This window comes from Gossypium hirsutum, chromosome D10 (assembly GCF_007990345.1).
Source record: "Gossypium hirsutum isolate 1008001.06 chromosome D10, Gossypium_hirsutum_v2.1, whole genome shotgun sequence".
NCBI lineage: Eukaryota > Viridiplantae > Streptophyta > Magnoliopsida > Malvales > Malvaceae > Gossypium > Gossypium hirsutum.
Genome location: NC_053446.1, coordinates 42,899,771 through 42,921,843, shown reverse-complemented (window position 1 = coordinate 42,921,843; position 22,073 = coordinate 42,899,771). Strand labels below are relative to the sequence as shown.

At 31.8% G+C, this 22,073-nt stretch overlaps 1 protein-coding gene and 1 long non-coding RNA gene across 2 annotated transcripts; both read right to left on the bottom strand.

Annotated features, from left to right (window-relative positions):
• Nucleotides 1–2,908: 2,908 nt before the first annotated feature.
• LOC121222078 (uncharacterized) lies at nucleotides 2,909–4,046 on the bottom strand. The gene is made up of 3 exons (XM_041101975.1): nucleotides 3,833–4,046; nucleotides 3,657–3,758; nucleotides 2,909–3,499 (listed from the first exon to the last, which is right to left on the bottom strand). The coding sequence occupies exon 3, from the start codon at nucleotides 3,311–3,313 to the stop codon at nucleotides 2,909–2,911; it is 405 nt and encodes a 134-aa protein (XP_040957909.1). The 5' UTR covers nucleotides 3,314–3,499; nucleotides 3,657–3,758; nucleotides 3,833–4,046.
• Nucleotides 4,047–16,275: 12,229 nt separating this feature from the next.
• Nucleotides 16,276–18,394, bottom strand: LOC107914930 (uncharacterized). The gene is made up of 3 exons (XR_005919511.1): nucleotides 18,109–18,394; nucleotides 17,908–17,997; nucleotides 16,276–16,508 (listed from the first exon to the last, which is right to left on the bottom strand). It is a non-coding gene; the product is annotated as an uncharacterized lncRNA (long non-coding RNA).
• Nucleotides 18,395–22,073: the final 3,679 nt, after the last annotated feature.

Here is a 22,073-nt window from a genome sequence, read left to right as displayed (position 1 = left end):
AAGTATGTGTGTATATATATATATTTATAAAAAATTAAAAAATGTGTACGTATATGTATATATTATAAAACGTATGTATGTATACATGCATATATATATAACAAAATTTGAAATTTAAAGGCATAAAAAAGTAAAGAATAATGATACAAGATTAATGATGCCACATAATAGTATTAATAATATTAAAATAATTAATTTAATAATAAAAAATAACAAATAGAAGATTAAATAGCATAAATAATAAAAGAACAATGGATTTAAAACAAAGAGTATAAAATAAAAAAATATAAGGAAAAATAAAATGTAAACAAATTTGAAAATAATGAATTTGAAAATGAATAAAAAGGAAAAAAGAGATTTGAAATCAACAATATACAAATCAATAAATAAATTATACACAAATCAACAAAATAAGAACAAGCCACAGAAAATAAGAACGCAAGAGAGAGAGAAATTTGAGTGAATACTCTTAAGAATTATTATTACTCCCCACACCCCTTACAATGAAGGGAGAGGTCTTTATTTATAGTTGAGCCTCCCCAAATCCAACGGTACAGATCAATTACATCAACGGCTAAGATTAAAGGATATCTACAAATTAAATCTCTAAGATTACAAAATCATATCTTCTAAGATTACATATCATATCTAAGATTGCATATATCATATCTAAGATTGCATATCCTTGAAAATTATGTTTCCATAAGCTTGTAGATGGACCTTCAACCTTTTCAAGTAATGGGCCATTCTGATCGGACCAAATGATATCATTTTGTACTGGACTTAGACTTTGTTTTATTATTTTGGGTTTATTATTTTTTTGTGAGCCCGAGCTAAAATTGGGTATTACAACTATTATAGCCTTATGTTATGTATGACTGATTTGCTCTATGATATGTATGACTATGATTGAGCATGACATTTTGCATACACGTATGATATTATGTCATGATATATTGTATGGGGATGGGTTGTTATATTTGGAGGAAGTGTACCGTACTATAAGGTTGCACGAGTCGCCTAAGACCACTGTGGACCTACTAATGGCTATATGCCATTTATTTTACTGGTAGCTTTGCTGTAATACTGTTTAATGCCACAACCGGTGCTAATCTTGGTGTGTCTGGCTGAGTGGGTCGATTTTATCCCCACATGATGGGTTTGGCGGGAAGGAGTGGTGTGTAGAGGCTAGATTGGGTAGGATTTCTAACTGCATATCTGCACTGATTAATGATTTTGTACTGTTACTGCATTGATTAATGATATTTCATATTGTTTACTGCATGGCTGATATCTGTTACTGTTATGGGCCAAGGCCCCACTGATACTATTATTGAAATTGGGCAAAGGCCCTACTAATTACTGGCATTGTGATGGGTTCAAGCCCAATTGTTTACTGTACAGGAAAGGGCTTAGGCCCACACTGAACTGGACTATTACTGTAACGGGCTCAGGCCCAAACTGCATTTATCTACTACTTAATTGATTGTTTGCTTGTTAGGGGATTACACACTGAGTTTTCGTAAACTCACACATTTGTTTAACTATACAGGTAATCCCCAGTTGTAGGCGGGTCGGTGCTGTGAGGGACCCGGTTATGTGAGTTATGTAAGTTATTATATGATATATATAAGTTATTAAGTTAAGATCCAAAGTTTTTTTTTATTCTTTAAAGTTATGTAAATTATGCATGTTACGGAGTGTACCAGAAGAAGGTGCCCATGCTTTATCACCTGTTGCAACTATCCCCATGAACATTTGGTCCAACTTCCCTTCGAATTGAGGATCAATGCCCGATGTTCTAAATTTTTGAGCTACAGGCACAACCTACATATAAAATGATAGTTTAATAACAGTAATTATCAATAACCTCATAAATAAGAAAAAAACAAAAATATTCAGAATTATTAATGTACCTTTAACCTACTCTCCCACCAATTATCCGATGCATCAACGGTTCTTTTTATGGGATTCCACCCTAGACCAATATCTTCGCCTTTAAGTTTCTTCCAAGCTTTCTATTCTCTTTTTAGGGCATCCCACCTATTTTTAAGTTGTTTTTGTGAAAAAGCCTTGCCCGTTTCTTTCTCAAAGTTTGTCATTATTTTCAACCATCCATCTTTTGTGAAATGAGTACCAAACCTCACTACACCAAGACAGGCTTCTAGCGGCACTTTTTTAGGGCTATAGTGGCATTTTTTAGTGCCCCAAATACTGTTAGCGGAGCTTTGCGAAGCGCCGCAAAAAATGCCGCTAATGACTGCGTCGGTAACTTTAGCGGCGCTTTTTATAATAAACGCCGCTAAAGATCAAGACCTATAGCAGCGTTTTCTTTACAATGCTACTATAGACCATGGTCTTTAGCGGCGCTTACCCAACAAACGCCGCTATAAACCATGGTCTTTAGTGGCGCTTAGCCAAAAAACGCCGCTATAGATCATGGTCTTTAGCGGCGCTTAGCCAAAAAACGCCGCTATAGACCATGGTCTTTAGCGGCGCTTAGCCAAAAAACGCCACTATAGACCATGGTCTTTAGCGGCGCTTAGCCAAAAAACGCCACTATAGACCATTCTCTTTAGCGGCGCTTAGGCAAAAAACGCCACTATAGACCATGGTCTTTAGCGGCGCTTAGGAAAAAAACGCCACTATAGACCATGGTCTTTAGCGGCGCTTACCCAAAAAATGCCGCTAATTTTGGCAGATTTGAAAAGTTTTTTTTTTTATTTTCAACCCTCCTGTAAAAACAAATCAGAAGAAACCAAATCTAAACCAACCAAAAGTAATAAATCTATATAATATTTAAAATAAATGTCAATAAATAAAATAAAATTTGTATTATTCTTACAAAAATTGTAAAAGTTAAAATGATAATACCAAAGTCAAAATTGAAGTATATTTACACGATAGTCTAAGACGACGACGGTTGCGACTGCTGAAACATCTTCATCATATTCTGAAGCTGTTGCTGGAGTTCATCAAACTTTTTAAGCTGTTCTGCTTCCCTCGCTGTAGCCTCTACTTCCCTCGCTGCAGCCTCTGTTTCTCTCGCTGCCACATCTGCTTTAAGCTGCTGCTGGAGTTCTTCATACTTTCGTTGAACCTCAGCTTCTCTTGCTGCTACCTCTGCTTCTCTCACTGCCGCATCTGCTTTAAGTTGTAGCTGGAGTTCTTCATATCTTTTTTGAACCTCAGCTTCTCTCGATATTGCCTCCGCTTTAAATTGTGTAATTCGCTCACTTGTTGTCACTTGCATTTGAGCTATCTGGTCTCTTAACCTCTGAACTTCAGCTTGAGCCTGACTTCCCGAATGCATGTATTATTGCGAGCTGGATCCAAAATATTGGGATGGGTTAACAAAAGATCCTTGAAATCGAACCCGACCATACCTTTCAGGACCTGAAATTTTAGTGATAATCCGGTTATCAATGTCGTCAATATGAACAGAACTATCACTGGAAGTAATCGCTTCGTACTCCGCCTTTTTATTCTTCAGTTTTTCCTAAAAAATAAATCACATAGTTAAGAACGCAATATATATTAAAAAAACAAATGCAACATAACTTAACAATATTTGCATTACAAGAAATGAAATAAACCATTAGAAAATAAACAATAGAAATAATTAAAACAAGTCAAATTGTATTAAGCAAACGTACCATAATTTCTGCAGCTTTAGGAGTCATAGGGTTTCTATCTTTCTTCCTATGTGTAATGTCAAAAAGTTGAAAGCATCCAACTTTTTGACCCGGCAACACTTCCTACAATACAATAGTAAAAATATTATTTGATAGAAAGTAATAAATATCTGCCAGTATTAAAAAATTCAAAATACCTCAGCCTGAGCTACACACGCAAAACTTCTCGACCCAGCTGTGTGCGTGAATTTTTGTTTCTGCCTACTACTTGTTCCAACTCGTTCATGATCCTACGTTATGAAATTATTAGTACGTTAATTATTAAATACTATAAACCAAAATAATTACAAGATTTTTGTAGTAACACATACCTCTCCTTTCTTCGAAGTCCAAAATCTAACGACCTCTTCCCACTGGTACCTTAGCATTCCCGGCGGGACATTTTGTAATTTCTCATTGAGTGTTGTTTTTGTCTTAAAATATTCTTTCTTTAAAGTGCTCTTATGGTCTCTCCATCTTTTTCCCAATGCCTTCTTTACATAAGCATTGGAGACCTCTAGAGCAAATCTCGCCTACAAAAAACACAACTTAAGAAAGTAAATATAAATGAAACTTAAACCCAAGCATTATAAATGACATACACGTTTTGTTACCTTAATGTTATCGAGAGCTTGGTTCTTGTTACTCTCGGGCACTTTATGCCATGACTCGAAGTTAATTGGCAACATATTTGCATTCCGTGCTAGAATGCCCATGTATCCAGCTAAAAGGCGAGCTTCTGATCCAACAGGCTGACCAAAGCTATTACTGGATACTTGGACACGCTCGACTGGATCTAGATCGTATAAATCCCTCAGTAGCGTACGTCCGCGAACTCTCTGCGTACCAGCAGTTTTAGCTAGAAAATAAAAGTATTGTAATATAAGAAATTTAAAAAATAAAATAAATAATAAGTTAACACACATGTAAGTTAAATGTTAAATTACTTTGAGCTTCTATAAGTTCCTCAAGTGTAACCGGAACATTAGAAGATCCAATAGCAGTTTGTTGTTCAGTGCTGTTTGTTTTGGTCGAGTTTGGAGTACCTTGAACAATGCGGTGCGCTCGCACGGGTCTTCTAGGCATTTTATCTGCAATACAAATAAATTAGTTGAAAGCTTAATATACAATTACAACAATAATAATGTGTTTAAAATAGTTGAAATATATAAAAAGACCAATATTATGATATGATATTACATATAATTAAATAATCGTAAAAGCTTACTATATTATAATCCATAAATATCTTCATCCGTATCCTGGCGGACCCATTGACTGTGTGTACTAGTACTAGGGATGTTTTCGTTTAAGTTTTGTTTTGGAAATGGCAAAGTTTGTGTTCTGTCGTCAATGCCATCTCTACTTCCACTGCCCATGTCAAACAAGTCCCTAGGGATGTTACAGAGTACAACGTACTAACCCTCATCAATTAGATCTTTTGAGTAAAATACTTGTTTGACTTGAGAAGAAAATGCGTACGGTTCATCAATCAATTGTTGTCCTGTATGAATCAATCGAGTGAAGTTCACCATTTTGAAACTAAATTAATCTTGATGAATTCCACGACCAGTATTAACATCGGCCCAATCACCTCGAAATAAGACAACTTTCCATTTTCCGTAGTAATCCAACTCAATTATATCAGTAAGAAGTCCGAAATATTCTACATTTCCCTCGACAGGATTGTTGTCCTTAGCACTAGCATAACTAGTAATTGAAGAATTAACAACTATTCCACAATTTTGCGTTCTCCTCAATCTCTCGCAATATTTTGTATGAAATCTGAATCCGTTTATGAGGAACGCACTATATCTTTTAACCACCCGATTTGGACCTTGAGAAAGCCATTTAACTTCGTCGGTCACGTTCTTCCCACTCCAAACCAATTGTATGAAAAGTCAACTGAGTAATTAAAAATGTTATGAGACAAGATTATAATTATATGTCGATGAAAGCTACAATTGCATACCGTTTCGGTTAACCATTCATGGAAAGATTCTGTGAACAACTTATTGATGTCTCGAAGTTGTGTTCTTCAGGAGCGCGAACGAGATCTCAGTATTTGTTTGTAATCACTATGTAAAAAATATGTTCAACTTGTTAGAAGATAAACAATTTTTAATTGATGAATATTTATCAAATTTCTAGAACTTACTTGCGTAAAGGTTCCATCGATTCGTGGTGAAACAGAACATACCGATGTGCTTGTACCCACGAAAAACCATCTAATTCTGCAATTTCCACTTTGCCGATTGGTTCTCCAAAACTTTGGAACAAATAAGTATCGGCCAAGTTATGATCCGTGAGTCCAGCATTTCTATTTGGTCTGCTCAACCTTGTTTTGACATCATCCAAATATCGCGAACAGAAGGTCATACATTCCTCTGCTAAGTAGGCTTCAGCAATCAATCCTTCTGGATAACGCTTGTTGCGGCAGTAAGACTTTAATTTGGATAGGAACCTAAACACGACAAATAATGTTATGAAAAGTTGTACTTAAAGGCATATAGGGTTTACGGAAGGAGAGTTTTTAAAATAAATTAACACCTTTCTATGGGATACATCCATCAGTACAAAACGGGTCCGCCAAGAATTGCTTCTCTCGGGAGGTGGATTATCAAGTGAACCATAATAGTGAAGAAGGAAGGTGGAAAGATTTTATCCATGCTGCATAAAGTCAATGCGGCTCTATCTTGTACCTTCTAAAGTTCTTGACCATCCAAAACTTTGCCACAAATGGCTTTCATTATATTGGATAGTTCAATTATACAAGACGTCACCTTCTTCGACATACAACATCGTAAAGCAACTGGTAGTAAATCTTGCATCAAGATGTGATAGTCATGTGATTTTAGGGAATACAGTCTTCGATCTTTAACACTAACACATCGAGATATAGTTGATGCATACGCATCTGGAACCTTTATATCCTTCAACACCATACAGAACACTTCTTTCTCTGTCCTCGACATCAAAAAAATTGAAGACGGCAACCGATATTTCCCATTAGGAAGTGGACTCGGATGAAGATCAGGTCAAATTCCCATTTGGACTAAATCAAGTCGACTCTAAAGATTGTCTTTTGATTTTCCATCTACATTCAAAATTGTACGCACAATGTTCTCGCAGACATTTTTCTCAATGTGCATAACATCAAGATTGTGTCGTAAAAGTTGATGCTCCCAATAAGGCAACTCAAAAAAAATACTTCTTTTTTTCCACAAGTCCGCCTCATTGGGATCATCCTCTTCATCAGAGTCATCATCAGCTTCATCATTTGATCTTCTATTTATTTGCGTGTTTGCCGGGTGGTTCATCTTTCCATAACTGAAATTTATATCTTTCAACATGAACAAGATATCAGATCCACTTGTCTGCGAAGGAGCTTCTCTGAACTCTTCAGTACCGTCAAATACTAAACTCTAAAATCTAAATCTATGATTTTCCGGTAACCACCGACGATGCCCCATGTAAGAGAACTTTTTCCCATTGTATAACCATTGTGAACATGTTTGTGCAGCACAACAAGGACACGCATAACGACCCTTTGTACTCCAACCGGATAAATTGACATAAGCGGGGAAGTCATTAATGGTCCACATCAAAGCTGCACGTAAATTAAAGTTCTCCTTTCTCAGCACATCGTATGTCTCGACACCAGCCCATAATTGTTTTAACTCTTCAATAAGTGGCTGTAAATAAACGTCGATATCATTCCCGGGCCCTTTCTCTTCAAGGATAATCATAGATAAGATAAGGGAAGATTGCTTCATGTAAATCCACGGAGGCAGATTGTAAGGAACAAGCACTACTGGCCAAGTACTGTACGCAGTGCTCATGATCTTGTAAGGATTAAATCCATCAGATGCTAGGCCAAGCCTCACACTCCTAGGATCGCTTGCAAAGGTTGGAAAGTTATTGTCGAATGATTTCCAAGCTAAAGAATCTGTTGGATGCCTTAATAATCCATCATCGGTTCGTCCATCATGGTGCCACCTCATTGACTCCGCTGTCTTCGACGACATGAAAAGCCTTTGAAGCCTTGGTATCAGCGGAAAATACCACAAAATCTTGACCGGCTTCTTTCTTGGTTGTGCATCATTTTCATCGTCATTCCCATCTTCTGTGTTTCTATTTATCCAACAGGATTCGCCGCATACATGACAGCACTGTTGGTTTCTCCGATCGCCCCAATACAACATGCAGTCATTCGGACAACTATGGATTTTGTTATACCCAAGACCTAAGTCTTTTATCATTTTCTTCATATCTTTGCATGACTTAGGGGTTTTTTCAAACGGAAACATTTCTCTCAAAAACTCTAGCAGCATTGTCAAAGAGTTTCCGGTCCACCCTCCCAAACATTTTAACTGGAAAAGACGAACGCAGAAAGCCATTTTGGAGAATTTTGACCCCTCATATAGTTCTTCGTTCATCTCATTAAGTAGCGCATAGAACTTCACCGCTTCTCCATTCAGCTCTTCATGAGGTACACTTGTTCCCCGTTCGGTAAAAGCATTTGCACAACATTACAATCATCAGATGCCACAAAGTCGGCCGGGAACGACTGAAAACCATGACTGTGCATATTAAATGCATCCCACAACATACCTTCCATGTCATCCCTTCTATCAGACTGATGGTAAGCAGTACTAGGATAAGATACATCTATCCTTGAAGAGGAAGTACTAGGCGGGCATTCTCCATGGAAAAACCATTTTTTATAACCCCGAACAAACCCATCAACAACTAGATGCTCGTATACAACTTCACGATAATGCCAGTTTATGTTGACACACTTGTTACAGGGGCAAAGAATCATGTTCTCCTGGCTTGCATATTGAAATGCAAAATTAAAAAAAGTTTGTACTCCATTTCTATATCCGTTGCTTACCCTTGACAAATTCATCCAAGATTGGTCCATTTCTTAATTCTTGCAAGTCTGATTTTCAGCAGAAATTACAAGGGTAAGTTGTTAACTTCATTGGTATTATTTTACTATCTAAGTTATCATATGATATATATTTATGTTATTATGTCGTATTATGTAAGTTATGTATTAAAAATGTTATGTATTAATAAGTTATGTAAGTTATGTATCATTTTAAAATATATATTAATAAGTTATGTCGTATTATATAAGTTATGTATTAATAAGGGGAAAGATATGTATCATTTTAAAATATATATATTAATAAGTTATGTCGTATTATGTAAGTTATGCATTATATAAGTTATGTATTAATAAGTTATGTAAGATATGTATCATTTTAAAATATATATATTAATAAGTTATGTCGTATTATGTAACTTATGTATTATATAAGTCATGTATTAATAAGTTATGTATTAAAAATGTTATGTATTAATAAGTTGTGTAAGTTATGTATCATTTTAAAATATATATATTAATAAGTTATGTCGTATTATGTAAGTTATGTATTATATAAGTTATGTATTAATAAGTTATGTAAGATATGTATCATTTTAAAATATATATATTAATAAGTTATGTCGTATTATATAAGTTATGTATTAAAAATGTTATGTATTAATAAGTTATGTAAGTTATGTATCATTTTAAAATATATATTAATAAGTTATGTAATGTATGTATTATAAATGGGTAATTCATTGACATTGAATCAATTAATCGATGACTTTATTGTATTTAAAAGATAATTAAACACATACATTAAAGTATGCAAGTCACATCTAACGGCGATAATTTATTAAATTAGAAGTAAAATTGATAATTCTTTGTCATAAAATCGTAAACCCATAAATAATTCACATTAAACCGAATAAACTAATCGACCAATTTGTGTAATTGCTTTTGCTTGGGTACATAATACGGGGAGAAAATAAAATTATGATTTAGAATTATTAAATTATGTAATAGGCTGCAAAATTACGCGTAAATTGGGATACAAATATATAACGCAAAAATTGGTCATGTAAAACCGATACCACATGTTTAAGAACAAAAATATTAATCAAAACCCATTTGAAAACTCGAAAATCATAAGTAAACTATAAAAGCAAACATATAACCAAATACGAAATTTAAACATTTGGAGGTGTTTTTTTAATAAAACAATCTATGGAAATATATGAATAAATACCTCAAATTTTCCAAATATCAGAGCAGACGGCTGCCAAACAAAAAACACAACTAAATTAGTACCCAAAAAACACCAAACCAGAATTTTAATAAAAGGAAAAAGTAGAAATGAAAACAGTACAAATGAAAACAAATTGGTGGTGGAAAAAGAAAAGACTAATACTAATGATTTGTGTTGTTTTAACTGATTATGTTCCATCTTAGCTTATGTATGATGATGTATTCAAAAAGTTTCTTACGCCAGAAGTAATATGTGTACGCAAGCTTTTTCGATTAAATTGAAGACTAATTATAAAGCTTTTGATTGACATATTTAACATAGATGTGTTTTCTAGGGTTATATTCATAGTCTTTACACCGCATATTAAAGATGCATACTTTATGTACAGTGGTAAGCAGTCAAAAATTCATCACTACTGGACAAACATAAAGAATTAATCTAAAATAATTAGTAATTAAGATTATAGTCAATCCAATTTAAGCTAATAATTAGAGCAGAATATATTTGTATCTTTTAGAAGTTAAATGTACAGTCATAAGTATTACACTTACGAATATATCATTAAAAAAACAAATAATGTTATTTTCCTAATAAAAACTTCAGTATTTAATTTGGATTTGAGAAATAAATTAGATAATCAACATAAAGCTTATTGGTAATCATTATAATTTTTTTATAACTTTTACAAGTATAAACATGTATCCGATAATAGATAAAAGTCAAAATGGTGGGATTCAGACAAATATTCCACATAGAAATTGTTAATAATAAAACTTCAATATGATAATGCCAGTTCAAGGTCTTTACCTTTGTCAACTGAACCAATGCATTTGTACTTGGCAATGTATGTATTATAAAATATTGTATAAAACAACATTCAGACGAACACAGAAAGCAAACAGAATAGTGCAAATTAAAACAGTAGCAATGAAAAATACTTGTAACAGCAAAATATTATGAATTAATAAATTATACCCTAAACTACACATCAAAATAAATTCACTAAAAAGACGTTAGCAGATGATTCCATAGACAGCAATGAAATCTACACATTTAGTCCAAAGCCTTAATAGTAAACGACGCAGAAAATAGAAAAGGAAGCAATGAAATAAAATCACCCGACAGTAGCAATGAAGCAATGGAATGAAATGCCAGTTTATGAGTTCTGTACCTACTGAACGATGCAGAAAACAGAAAAGGAAGCAATGATTTCCAAGGAATGAAACCCTAAACACAAACAAAATAAAATCAGTTCCTAACCAATGAAACCATTTACAAAATAAATTCACAGTCCAAGCATTACATTACCTTCAGGACGATGAACAAAAATTGAAGAGGAAGACCGAAAACCCTATAAACAGAGAATACACTTTTTTTAATTTCAGGATCAACAAACAATAACAAACCAAAAATAAAATTAACAAAGCATTTGCACAACCCAATGTATACGGAGGCAGAATGGGGAAAGTGAACCTGGAATACTTATTCCCCCGACCACCGATTCCGATGATGCTCCTCGACATTCTCCGTCAACTGTGTGTGTTTACCGAATGTACGAACCGAATATTTTGTTATTTTGCAAGAAATGGAAACACCCAAGTAATGAAATTTGAAAGAGATGAAGAATTGATTTTTAGAAATGGGAGGTAGCAAAAACACTGAAACGAGTTAGGGATTTCAGTACTTAGGGATTTTAGAACAGAAAAAATGGAATTAGGGCTGGGAGCGGGGGTATACCCCAAAATTGATCTGTCATTAAAACGATGCCGTTTCATTTAAATACATTTGTGGCGCTTACAAGAAAACGCCACTAACTTTATATCTTTTGCGGCGTTTTTGAGAAAAAACGCCACTGATAATTAAATTGTTAACGAAACGGCGCCGTTTTGTTTTATTTTTAGTTGGATCTTTGCGGTATTTTGCATAGAAATGCCACTAATAATTCAGTTCTTATAATATTTTATTTCTTTTTATTTATAATTTTTATTTCTAATATATTTCTGACTTAATACATTATTTTAAATTGATAAAATTGATAAAAAATTTTAAATTTTATACAGTACGAATAAATTAAATATTAGCAACATTAAAATTTATAAATTATTGAAATTATTAAAATAATGTATTCCAAATTTATTTTATTTGTCTTTATTTATAAGTTTAATGCTTTTTAATAGATTTTTAATTTTGATAATTGTTATGACATTATTCTAAAATGATACATTAATATGAATTTATTAAATTATTTTAATTTTATGCAGTATGTATGATTTTAATATAATCAACATTATAATTTATAAATTATTGAATTTATTCAAATAATGTATAACAATTTTAATTTATATATATATGCTCTATTTTTAAGCTAATTAACAAACAAATGTAACTAACACAATATTAATATGTTTCATAATATATAACATATATATAGATATGTATATATATATCGTGGCGGAATTCTATAACCCTGTCCCTTATAATCCTATATATATACTAATTAATGACATAATTATAAGAAGTAAAAAACACAAATAATTTTTTTTTGCTTTTGTTTTAGATAGGTAATTAATTAAACCCTAAAACCCAAAGCTATTAATCCCTATAACCCGTAAATTTTAAAATTAAAGCCTAAACCCTAACTCGTATTCTTCATGCAAATCCGAAACGCAAAAACCATGCATTGTAACATTCAAATCAATAAGGCTAAACCATAGACCATAAACATCAAGCCGTAAAACAGTAAATTTGATCATTATCTTATAAGCCGTACGTAAACACTAATTAACCTCACATTAAAACTAACATGTAAACTCAAACCCTAAACTACGTACCCTAATCCCCAAGTCAATCGTAAACCTAAATCCAAAACCCTAACTCAAAACTGTAATCCTAAATTAATAAACATTATGTATCGAACCCTAAAACCCCAAACCGTATACGACAAAACTTAAATATTAATTCCGATACCCTAAAATACATAACTATCATTTACGGCATTTGTACCAGAAACGCCACTAATACCAATAAACAGTATAAAAAACGAAGTCGTTTTGGTTAAACTTTTGCGGCATTTGTACCAGAAACGCCGCTAATACCAATAAACAGTATAAAAACGAAGTCATTTTGGTTAAACTTTTGCGGCGTTTTTACAATAAACGCCGCAAATTCATGCCCAATATATGCTCTATTTTAAAATATCAAACAAACGAATGTACGTAACTAACACAATATTAATATGTTTCATAATATATATAACATATATATATTATAATAAGAAGTAAAAAATACAAATAATTTTTTTTCCTTTTGTTTTAGATAAGTAATTAATTAAACCCTAAAATCCAAAGCTATTAATCCCTATAACCCGTAAATTTTAAAATTAAAGCCTAAACCCTAACTCATATTCTTCATGCAACTCTGAAACGCAAAAACCATGCATTGTAACATTCAAATTAATCATTAAGTACCCTAAACCATAAACCAATAAACATCAAGCCCTAAAACAATAAATATTTGATCATTATCTTATAAGCCGTAAACACTAACCTCACATTAACACTAAAATGTAAACTTAGCTAATATTAATTTCTATTGGGTACGTATTAGACCAAGTAACAACCTCATTAATATTTGTCCCTGTTCATTCATTTTCAGTTCTTAGGCGTACTATTAAGTCATTGTTCTGTTCATGTTTGATTAACTAAATATAAAATTATTTTTGGTTATAAATTTATCAATATATATAATATTATTTATCACGATATTTGGTACTGTTTTATATATATTACTTTCTTTGATCGATATTTATTTAGTCTAACTATCAAAATTAATCTAGTACTGTAATTCTTATTAAATTTTATACTATTTTTTATTCTGTACAACACGTACAACAATTTAAGTATTTTAAATTAAATAAATTTTTGGTGTAGTGTGATATTTTATTTTACTCATAATTTAATAAATTTTTCTAATAATAAAGTATTTTAAATAAACTGGAATTGAAAAATATATAATAATATATATAGTTAATTAGGAGTTAGGACTTCTCTTTAATAAAAACAATTTGTATTAAACAATATTTTTTTATTATCATTTAAATGTAAATTTTACCAATATATAATAAATACAAAATTTTCAACTTATAATATAATAATATAATTCAAACATTACTTGAGAATATATCAAAGAATGAGATAATATTACTGGTTTTAGATTTTATTATTAGCGGCGCTAGCTACAAAACGCCGCTAAAGACCGGAGCATTAGCGGCGTTTTCTAATATGCGCCGCTAATGCTGCGGTTTGTAGCGGCGCTTTTTAAGAAACGCCGCTAAAGACCTGAGCATTAGCGGCGCTTCGTAAAAAACGCCGCTAAAGACCTGAGCATTAGCGGCGCATATTAGAAAACGCCGCGAAAGACCGCACCATTAGCGGCGATTATGTAAAAGCGCCGCTAAGGGCCCCAAAAAATATTAAAACGGCGTCGTTCGGCTTTCGTATTTTGCGGCGCTTATTTGTAAACACTGCTAATGCTTGTTTTTAGCGGCGCTTTACACATATCGCCGCTAATGCTCGTATCTTTGGCGGCGTTTTTTGTAAAGCGCCGCTAATGCTCGATTTTTTGTGGCGTTTTTTGTCCAAACGCCGCTAAAAGCGCCGCTAAAAGCCTGTTTTGGTGTAGTGCCTATTGCCTTTAAATATCTCTTTAATACAAATATTACAAAATATTTCTGTCAATCTCTTGTCCCACATTGCTTTGACTTTTTCACCACTAACTTCAACCGTTGAAGTACTCATCTATTGTGTATATGAACATATTCGTTTCAGCCAGTAAAGCAATCAAGAAAATCAAATGTCACATAAGTATATTTTTTACATGTGTATCAAAATCAAGATAGGATTCTAAGATTTTTGTATCAAAATCAAGATAGGATTCTAAGATTGTTTTTCTCAATGAAAATAAACTTTCCAAGACTGGAATAATAACCAAGAAAGAGAACACAACTAATAATAGCATCAAACACAATTAAAAAGTCAGTATGACCAATATTTTATCAATTATTTTTTTACATAATCATGAAATCTAAAAATACCAAATCAATGTCCCCATCTAGTTTAATTATAACAAAATAATAAATTAAAGAAAAATAAAAGATAGGATAAAATTAGAAATGTTGATCTCTCCTACTTCTAGAATCTAGACTTGCTTTTATTACCCACATTGTAGAACAAAATAATTAAACAGAAATTTTATATGGCTTAATCATTTTCTAATTGATTTTTTCAACCAAAAGCAATTAAAATATGTGGTATCATAATCATGAATATTGTGAATTTTTCATTGTTTATTATTTTAGTGAATTTGTAGCCAAACGCAGCTATAAGATTGACACTAGTTGTCAACTTCTAAAATTGAAAATGCATTGTTTTATATCAATGGTTGCCAACTCCACAAATGCATAAACTTTTTTACTTCAATTTTGGTATGAATTTGAATAATAAAAAAAAAAACAAAAATTCACGTTTCTGGTTTGAATCATAGGAATAATACAGTATATAAAAGAACATGTTTAATACAAGTATTGAATATCAATGGTTTATTGTACTTGTTATAATTAAAATTTTTACATAGATTTGACTAATAAAATACCATTCCCTATCATCTTTCTTAATTAATCTATAATTAATGTTTAAATTAAAAGATGGTTTAAATAAAATACCATTCGCTATCAGCAAAACATGGTTGAAATCTAAAGAGAAAATAATTTGAAAGAGAAGATAATAGGCAAGGATTTATAATTTATGAGCTATGATTAATCTTTGTCGCCATCTGTACTCAGCATGTTCTGAAACTAGTTATCTCCAACAGTTTTTAATTTACTGTCATGTATTTTTATTATATTTTTATTAAGTATTTTATATGGTTTATAATTTTTTACTTCATATTAATAAAAAGATTTAAGTAGACGCCTCCACAATGAAAAAGAAAATAACCAAGCAATCAAATATGACCTCATGTGACCAAGATTAGTAGGTGTCCAATAACAAATCAAAAGAAAAGAAATGGTACACCGAATTCAATGTACTAAAAGACAAGTATTCCTATGTATGTATATATATTAATACCAACATTAAATCTCCAAACCTAAAATAATTATCACCAAACAATTAAAAAAAACAACAACATGCAGTACTCACTAAAGAAAACTAAGAAAATGGCCTTATGTGTTTGATGAAATACTTGCAAGACAGCGCGACAAAAAATACAAGTCCTCACCGCAACCAAATGTTATTTCGTAGGTAGGCGACAAGCATGATTATTTAACTAAAGAAAATATCACATCTTCCTTGATCATTCTGTGTTTTTTAAAGAAAAATTATTGATATTTAAGTACATGTGTGTCTGTACATATATATTCATTCAACAGACGAACAGAGTGAAAGAGAGAGGCATGCAAAGCAAAGCAGGACAAATGAAGGCAACATATTAATTAAATCCAATATTATGCTAAACAATGAATGAAGCTAAATCCAATATTAGGCTTTTGAACCAGGGTATAATATTTTATGTTGAGGAATATTACAGATTAAGTTTCCTCCAAAGGTGTCAATGGTCGGTTTGGACGATAGGTATGGTTTTGACGTTTGGCCCACAACCAGAATCACTGAAATTGCACTGGTATGCTAAACTCTCTAGCAACCTCTTCCTGCATATTGAATCAAAGAAAGGAAAACAAACTTTTGGAAAAGAGAAAATAAATTTTTTTTTGCATAAAAAAGACAGCCGATTGCATGGTCTCCAAGAAAGAAAAACAAAGTATCTATAACTGATATCTTGAAGCTTTTGAGATAAACAAATTGTCTATGCCAGCAAAAAAATATCATTGCTTATAGAGTATGGAAGTGAAAAACAACACAGAAAAAAATAAAAATAAAAACTCTTCAACATTATCACTACCCTTTGAAGACAAAAATTTCTCACAAGAAAAATCAGAAAAAAAGAAATGAGACCCATCTCATTAAAAAAATCAAACAATCAATTTCTGTAAAATTTTTGGTATTAAAATTTCTATAAAATTTCTGTAAAATCAATCAATCAATTTCTGTAAAATTTCTATAAAAATAAAACAATCAGAAAACAACTAAAAACTAAAGCATAATGAATAATTAAAGAGAAGAAGAAAAAAAGAAACTCACCGGTAGAAGAATTAAAAGAGGAACAAAGAACCAGAGGAAAGAACTTTAAAAGAGAAAATGTGAAAAAAAATGTGTACTCTAACGTTTTTTTGGGAGAAGACAAACTAAGGTTAAAAATGTAAATAGAAGCTAAAAGCACTTTTGGCTGAAGAAAAAATTAAAATTTTCAACTTTTCCATCTGCCAAAAAGTACTTTTTTTAAGATTAAATTTTTTCTGAAATGATGTCTGTTCCTTAATGCTTTTAAGGGAAAAGCACTTTTTATTGCAAAAGTCCATTTGAGAAGCAAAGGAGAACGGGGCCTGAATTTAATTTGTTAAGCCAAGTTTCAGTATTGAGTACTAAATTGAGCCAAATATCTACCAATCACAGAATTATTTCTTTCCTGGGAGAAGCACACAATCTTACATCAATCAACTCATAATCTAACCCATTTTCTGACTGTCCCATTTATTAAGAAGTTTACCTTACCTAAATTAAATCTGACCCAAAAAATGAAAAAATTAGCAAAACAAAAAATACCAAACTTCATAATTCACATATATGTATACATATAAGCAATTAAAATTCTATTTAACTGATTGAAAAACAAACATATCATGCTTTAGAAAAGCAAAATAAGTTTATTAATAAAGTAGTGTTGTCAAAACAAAACTACTGAAATTCAATTACAACAAGCACCCTTACAGGCCCAAAATTCAGATAAAATTTCATCATCAAATTCATCTCAGTACACAAGCAGGCAAAATAACAAGACAACCAAATTGCTAAATTAGAACAACAATTCCTAAGAAGCCAACGTAACAAGCCATTTTTTATTAAACTAACAATAAATGGTTAACAAAAAGGGATTCAGACTAAAAGTCAAATCCAACGCCAAAACTTGGATTAATAAAAGAAAAATAGTACCTTGAGGAAGATGAAGAGAAATGAAAGCACTTCGGAACAGATTCCACTAGTAAAAGGGTGAAGTGAGAACATTTTTAGGGATCAAAAACCCTAAAACCAAAGACAATTTGACTAGATTTCAGGGTCAATAACAAAATATAAACAAAAAAATCACAAAAACAAGAAACCCAAAGTTGAAACACGCAAAACAAGAAAAAGAACCTGATTGAAGCTTGACAAAAAAACAGAATGAGAATGTTCTTTTCCTTCTTTGTCTTCTCTGTCTTCGTATGAATGTTGAGAAGAAACTGAAACAAATATTCTCTTTAAGTAAAAAATAAAAATGAAGAATCGAAGAAACAAAAATAAAGAACCGAAACAAGTTGTCTCTGTGAATGACTGATTAGGGATTTGGAAGGGGAATTAGGGGTTGGGAGCGGGAATGTGGAAGAAAACTGATTTGTGGAAGAAAACGACGCCATTTAAGTGAAATAGGTATTGCAACATTTGCTGCGCTTATAAAAAACTCCACTAATTGTATAACTTTTGCTGCGTTTTCAACAAAAACGCCACTAAAAAATTAAATTCCTGTATCGAAACGGCACCGTTTTGTACAATTTTTAATACATAGTTGCGGCGTTTTTAGTCCAAACGCTGCTATTGCTTACTTTTTGCGACGTTTCTGAGAAAAACACCGCTAATGATTGACTTTTTAAATATATATATGTTTGAAATAATATTATTTAAAAATTTTCAAATATTTAATAGTTTTATAAAATTAAAATTTGATACATTAATATGACATTATTTTTAATTGTTAAAATTTTATAAAATTTATAAAATTTAGAGAGTGTAGAGTATTTTAAATATTCAAATTTATAAATTATTGATATTATTCAAATAATGTATTATAATTTTAAAATTAGATTCTATTTTTAAATGAAAAAATGGAAGTAAATAACACAATTATCAAATGTCATCATAATATATATGCCACGAGTCAATAAAATAAGCATTCTTGTAACTTAGAACCTAAAAGTAATTAAACCCTAAACCCTAAATATATATATTACAAGGGACAAAAGTAATTAAAAAAGAATCTTTAATAATAAATCCTAAACCCTAAACTCTAAACCATAAACCCTAAACTCAAAACTCTAATCCCAAAATAATAAACATTATATCATAAACTCTAAAACCCTAAACCATAGACATTAAACCTTAAATACTAAACCATAAAATAAAAATTTTTTGGCGGCATTTTTATCAAAAACACCGCTAATGCCACTAAAACTCAACAACAAACGACATTGTTTTCTCAACTTTTTTACGGTGTTTCTCAAAAAGTGCCGCTAATTATCGATCTATTGCGGCGTTTGTTGAAAAGCGTTGCTAATGGCACTAAAGCTAAAAAAAAACATTTTTTTCAACCTTATTGCGGCGTCTGTTGAAAAAGTGCTGCTAATTCTTGATCTATAGTGACGTTTTTCAAGAAGTGCCGCTAATGCTAGATTTATTGCGGCATTCTCAAAAAGCGCCGCTAATGCTCAATCTATTGTGGCGTTTGTTAAAAAGCGTTGCTAATGCCAATAAAGCTCAACAAAAAAAGACATCGTTTTGCTCCACTTTTTTGTGGCGTTTTCCAAAAAGCACCACAAATTCTTAATCTATAGCGGCATTTCTTAGAAAGCACCGCTAATTCTCAATCTATTGCTGCATTTTTTAAAAAAACGTCGCTAATGATCGATTTATTGTGGCGTTTGTTAAAAAGTGCCACTAATACTTGATCTTTTGTGGCGTTTTTTGTTCAAAAGCTGGTATAAACGTCGCTAAAAGCTTGTTTTGCTGTAGTGCAAGTTTGAATCGCTTCCTTTGTGAAATAATTAAATTTTACAAAATCTATTGTTTTTTAAATGTGTGTGCCATCGATACCCTTGAACCCTAAGTATAAATATAACTTTTTATTGTATTTTCAGCCTTTAATTCAACTTTTACCTACCCAAGCCATTCACCCTCTTCCTCTCCTCTTTTCTCTTCAATTTTCTTTCTTTCTCCCATTGTTGTCGTCACCTACACCTAGTTTTACCATCTCTTTCTTCTTTTTCTTTTTGCCACAAGATTTGTTAACATATTTTCCATCATATTGCTGTTATTTTTTCAGCATTTAATTCAAATTTTACCTACCCAAGCCGTTCACCCTCTTCCTCTCCTCTTTTCTCTTCAATTTTCTTTCTTTCTCCCATTATTGTCGTCACCTACTCCTAGTTTTACCATCTCTTTCTTCTTTTTCTTTTTGCCACAAGATTTGTTAACATATTCTCCACCATATTGCTGTTATTTTTTCCTCATTAAAATCAGCTCCAAATTTGAAATCTTGAACTCCAAAATCGAGCCCGAACATTGCCAAGAAAGTGTCATTGTCATTTCTCTCGACTAACTTGGGTAAGGTCTTTTCTCTCTTCAATTTCTTAATTAATCTTCTCCATTAAAAACCTAAATTTACAAATCTAGAATTTGGTGGATTTTAAATGATTTCAAAGGTATTTTCCAGATTTTAATGAAATCTTAAATTGTTTTAAAATTCAGCCCTAATTTTGGCAACCATGAGCGGTGGTGCATACACCTATGGGCAAGAAAAGGAGCTATTTTGTTTCTTGGTTCTTGCCTATATTTTTGCAAAATTAATTTGAGTTCTTGAACCCTCCTAATTAGCTTTTAATCCCATTTCAATTTGGGAAAAACTTTCTTGATCGATTGGCCATTTGGATCCCACAAATCGTGAAGCATAAATGCAATTAATGGTAACTAGTTTGTTATTTCGACATAATTGTTGTGTAAAGGTTATGATTTGATTAAATGAAGGAATTTAATCATTAATAAGCTACTTATTTTCCAATATATTATCTAATTAGTGCTGACCCAAACACCCCAAACCATCCGTAAAGGCGAAGAACGATTGTACGTACGGTCCACATCGATACAGTGTAAGGAATCTAACTAGTTTGGATTCATAAAATAATTTCAACGATTGGTTTGAACTCATAATGGGTGTTTGGGGGCTGGTTTAATGGTAAATTGATTGAATTCATACTGAATTTTGGTTTAGGTTCGTTTAAGGAATTATTAAGGAAAATTGGAAGATTCGCTAGTGAGCTACGAGGAAGCAAAAAATAAGGTGTGGGTCCTAAACTCATAAAATAGTTTGAAAATGTTAAATATCATGTTATATATGATAAATTAGCTTGTTTATTGGATTGTATTAATAGCCAAATTATTGATTTTGTAAGTGGCCGAACCAGGTATGTTTTGAGCCTTAAAAGATTAACATGTTGTCAAAATTGCTAGTTTAATAGTATGGATGTTTGATTGAGTTTGTAATTGCATATTTGAGTTATGAGATATGAGAGTGTTTGACTAAATAATATAATGTGTTGAGATATTAAGCTTATGTATGATTTAAACACATGAGATATTTGTTATATTGTGTATTGAAAAGGGTGCTATTTATGTACAATAAAAATCTGTAAAGCATGTGAAATTGAACGATATTGATTGATACCAACTCAATGGTAATTTGAAAGATTGGAACACTATTTCCATTTACTGAAAGTATGTGATTATTGAGGATATGTTGAGCATGTCAAATGAATGTGAAAAGTATTGAGATATGATTATATATGAGATTGTGTGACATATTACATATGCATTGGGTTGAGATTTTGCGGTAGGCGGAGGAGTTCCGTGGAGTACTAGCGGCATATTAAGTCCGTATTATTCGTAGTCAGTGCACTGCACCTAGAGTACTGAGGGGATTGACAATTTTATCACATATTATATGTTATTGGCGATTGCATCACACTATTTGATATTTGACAAATTTTCTGCATTATTGATTATTTGGTTGTTTTACTACATCGAGCTATGCTCATAATGTTTTGGAGTTTGACAGACGGGTTCTGGGGAACTTGTGGTGTATAGCGGATTGTATGGGTAGGAACCTCTTTGCATTGCATCATATGCACGACATATTTGAATGTTATTGATTTATGCTACGTATTGTATTTTGTTGTATTGAATGGTATCGAAATTAATGATTGTTACTCGAATTAATGATGACCTATGCTTATACACCGTTTGACATCAATTTGATAATGGCTATGTAACTATATGAAATTCCTATGATGGTT

Coding starts and splice junctions, on each gene's coding strand:
- LOC121222078 (XM_041101975.1), bottom strand. CDS start 3,313: ATGCATTCGGGAAGTCAGGCTCAAGCTGAAGTTCAGAGGTTAAGAGAC.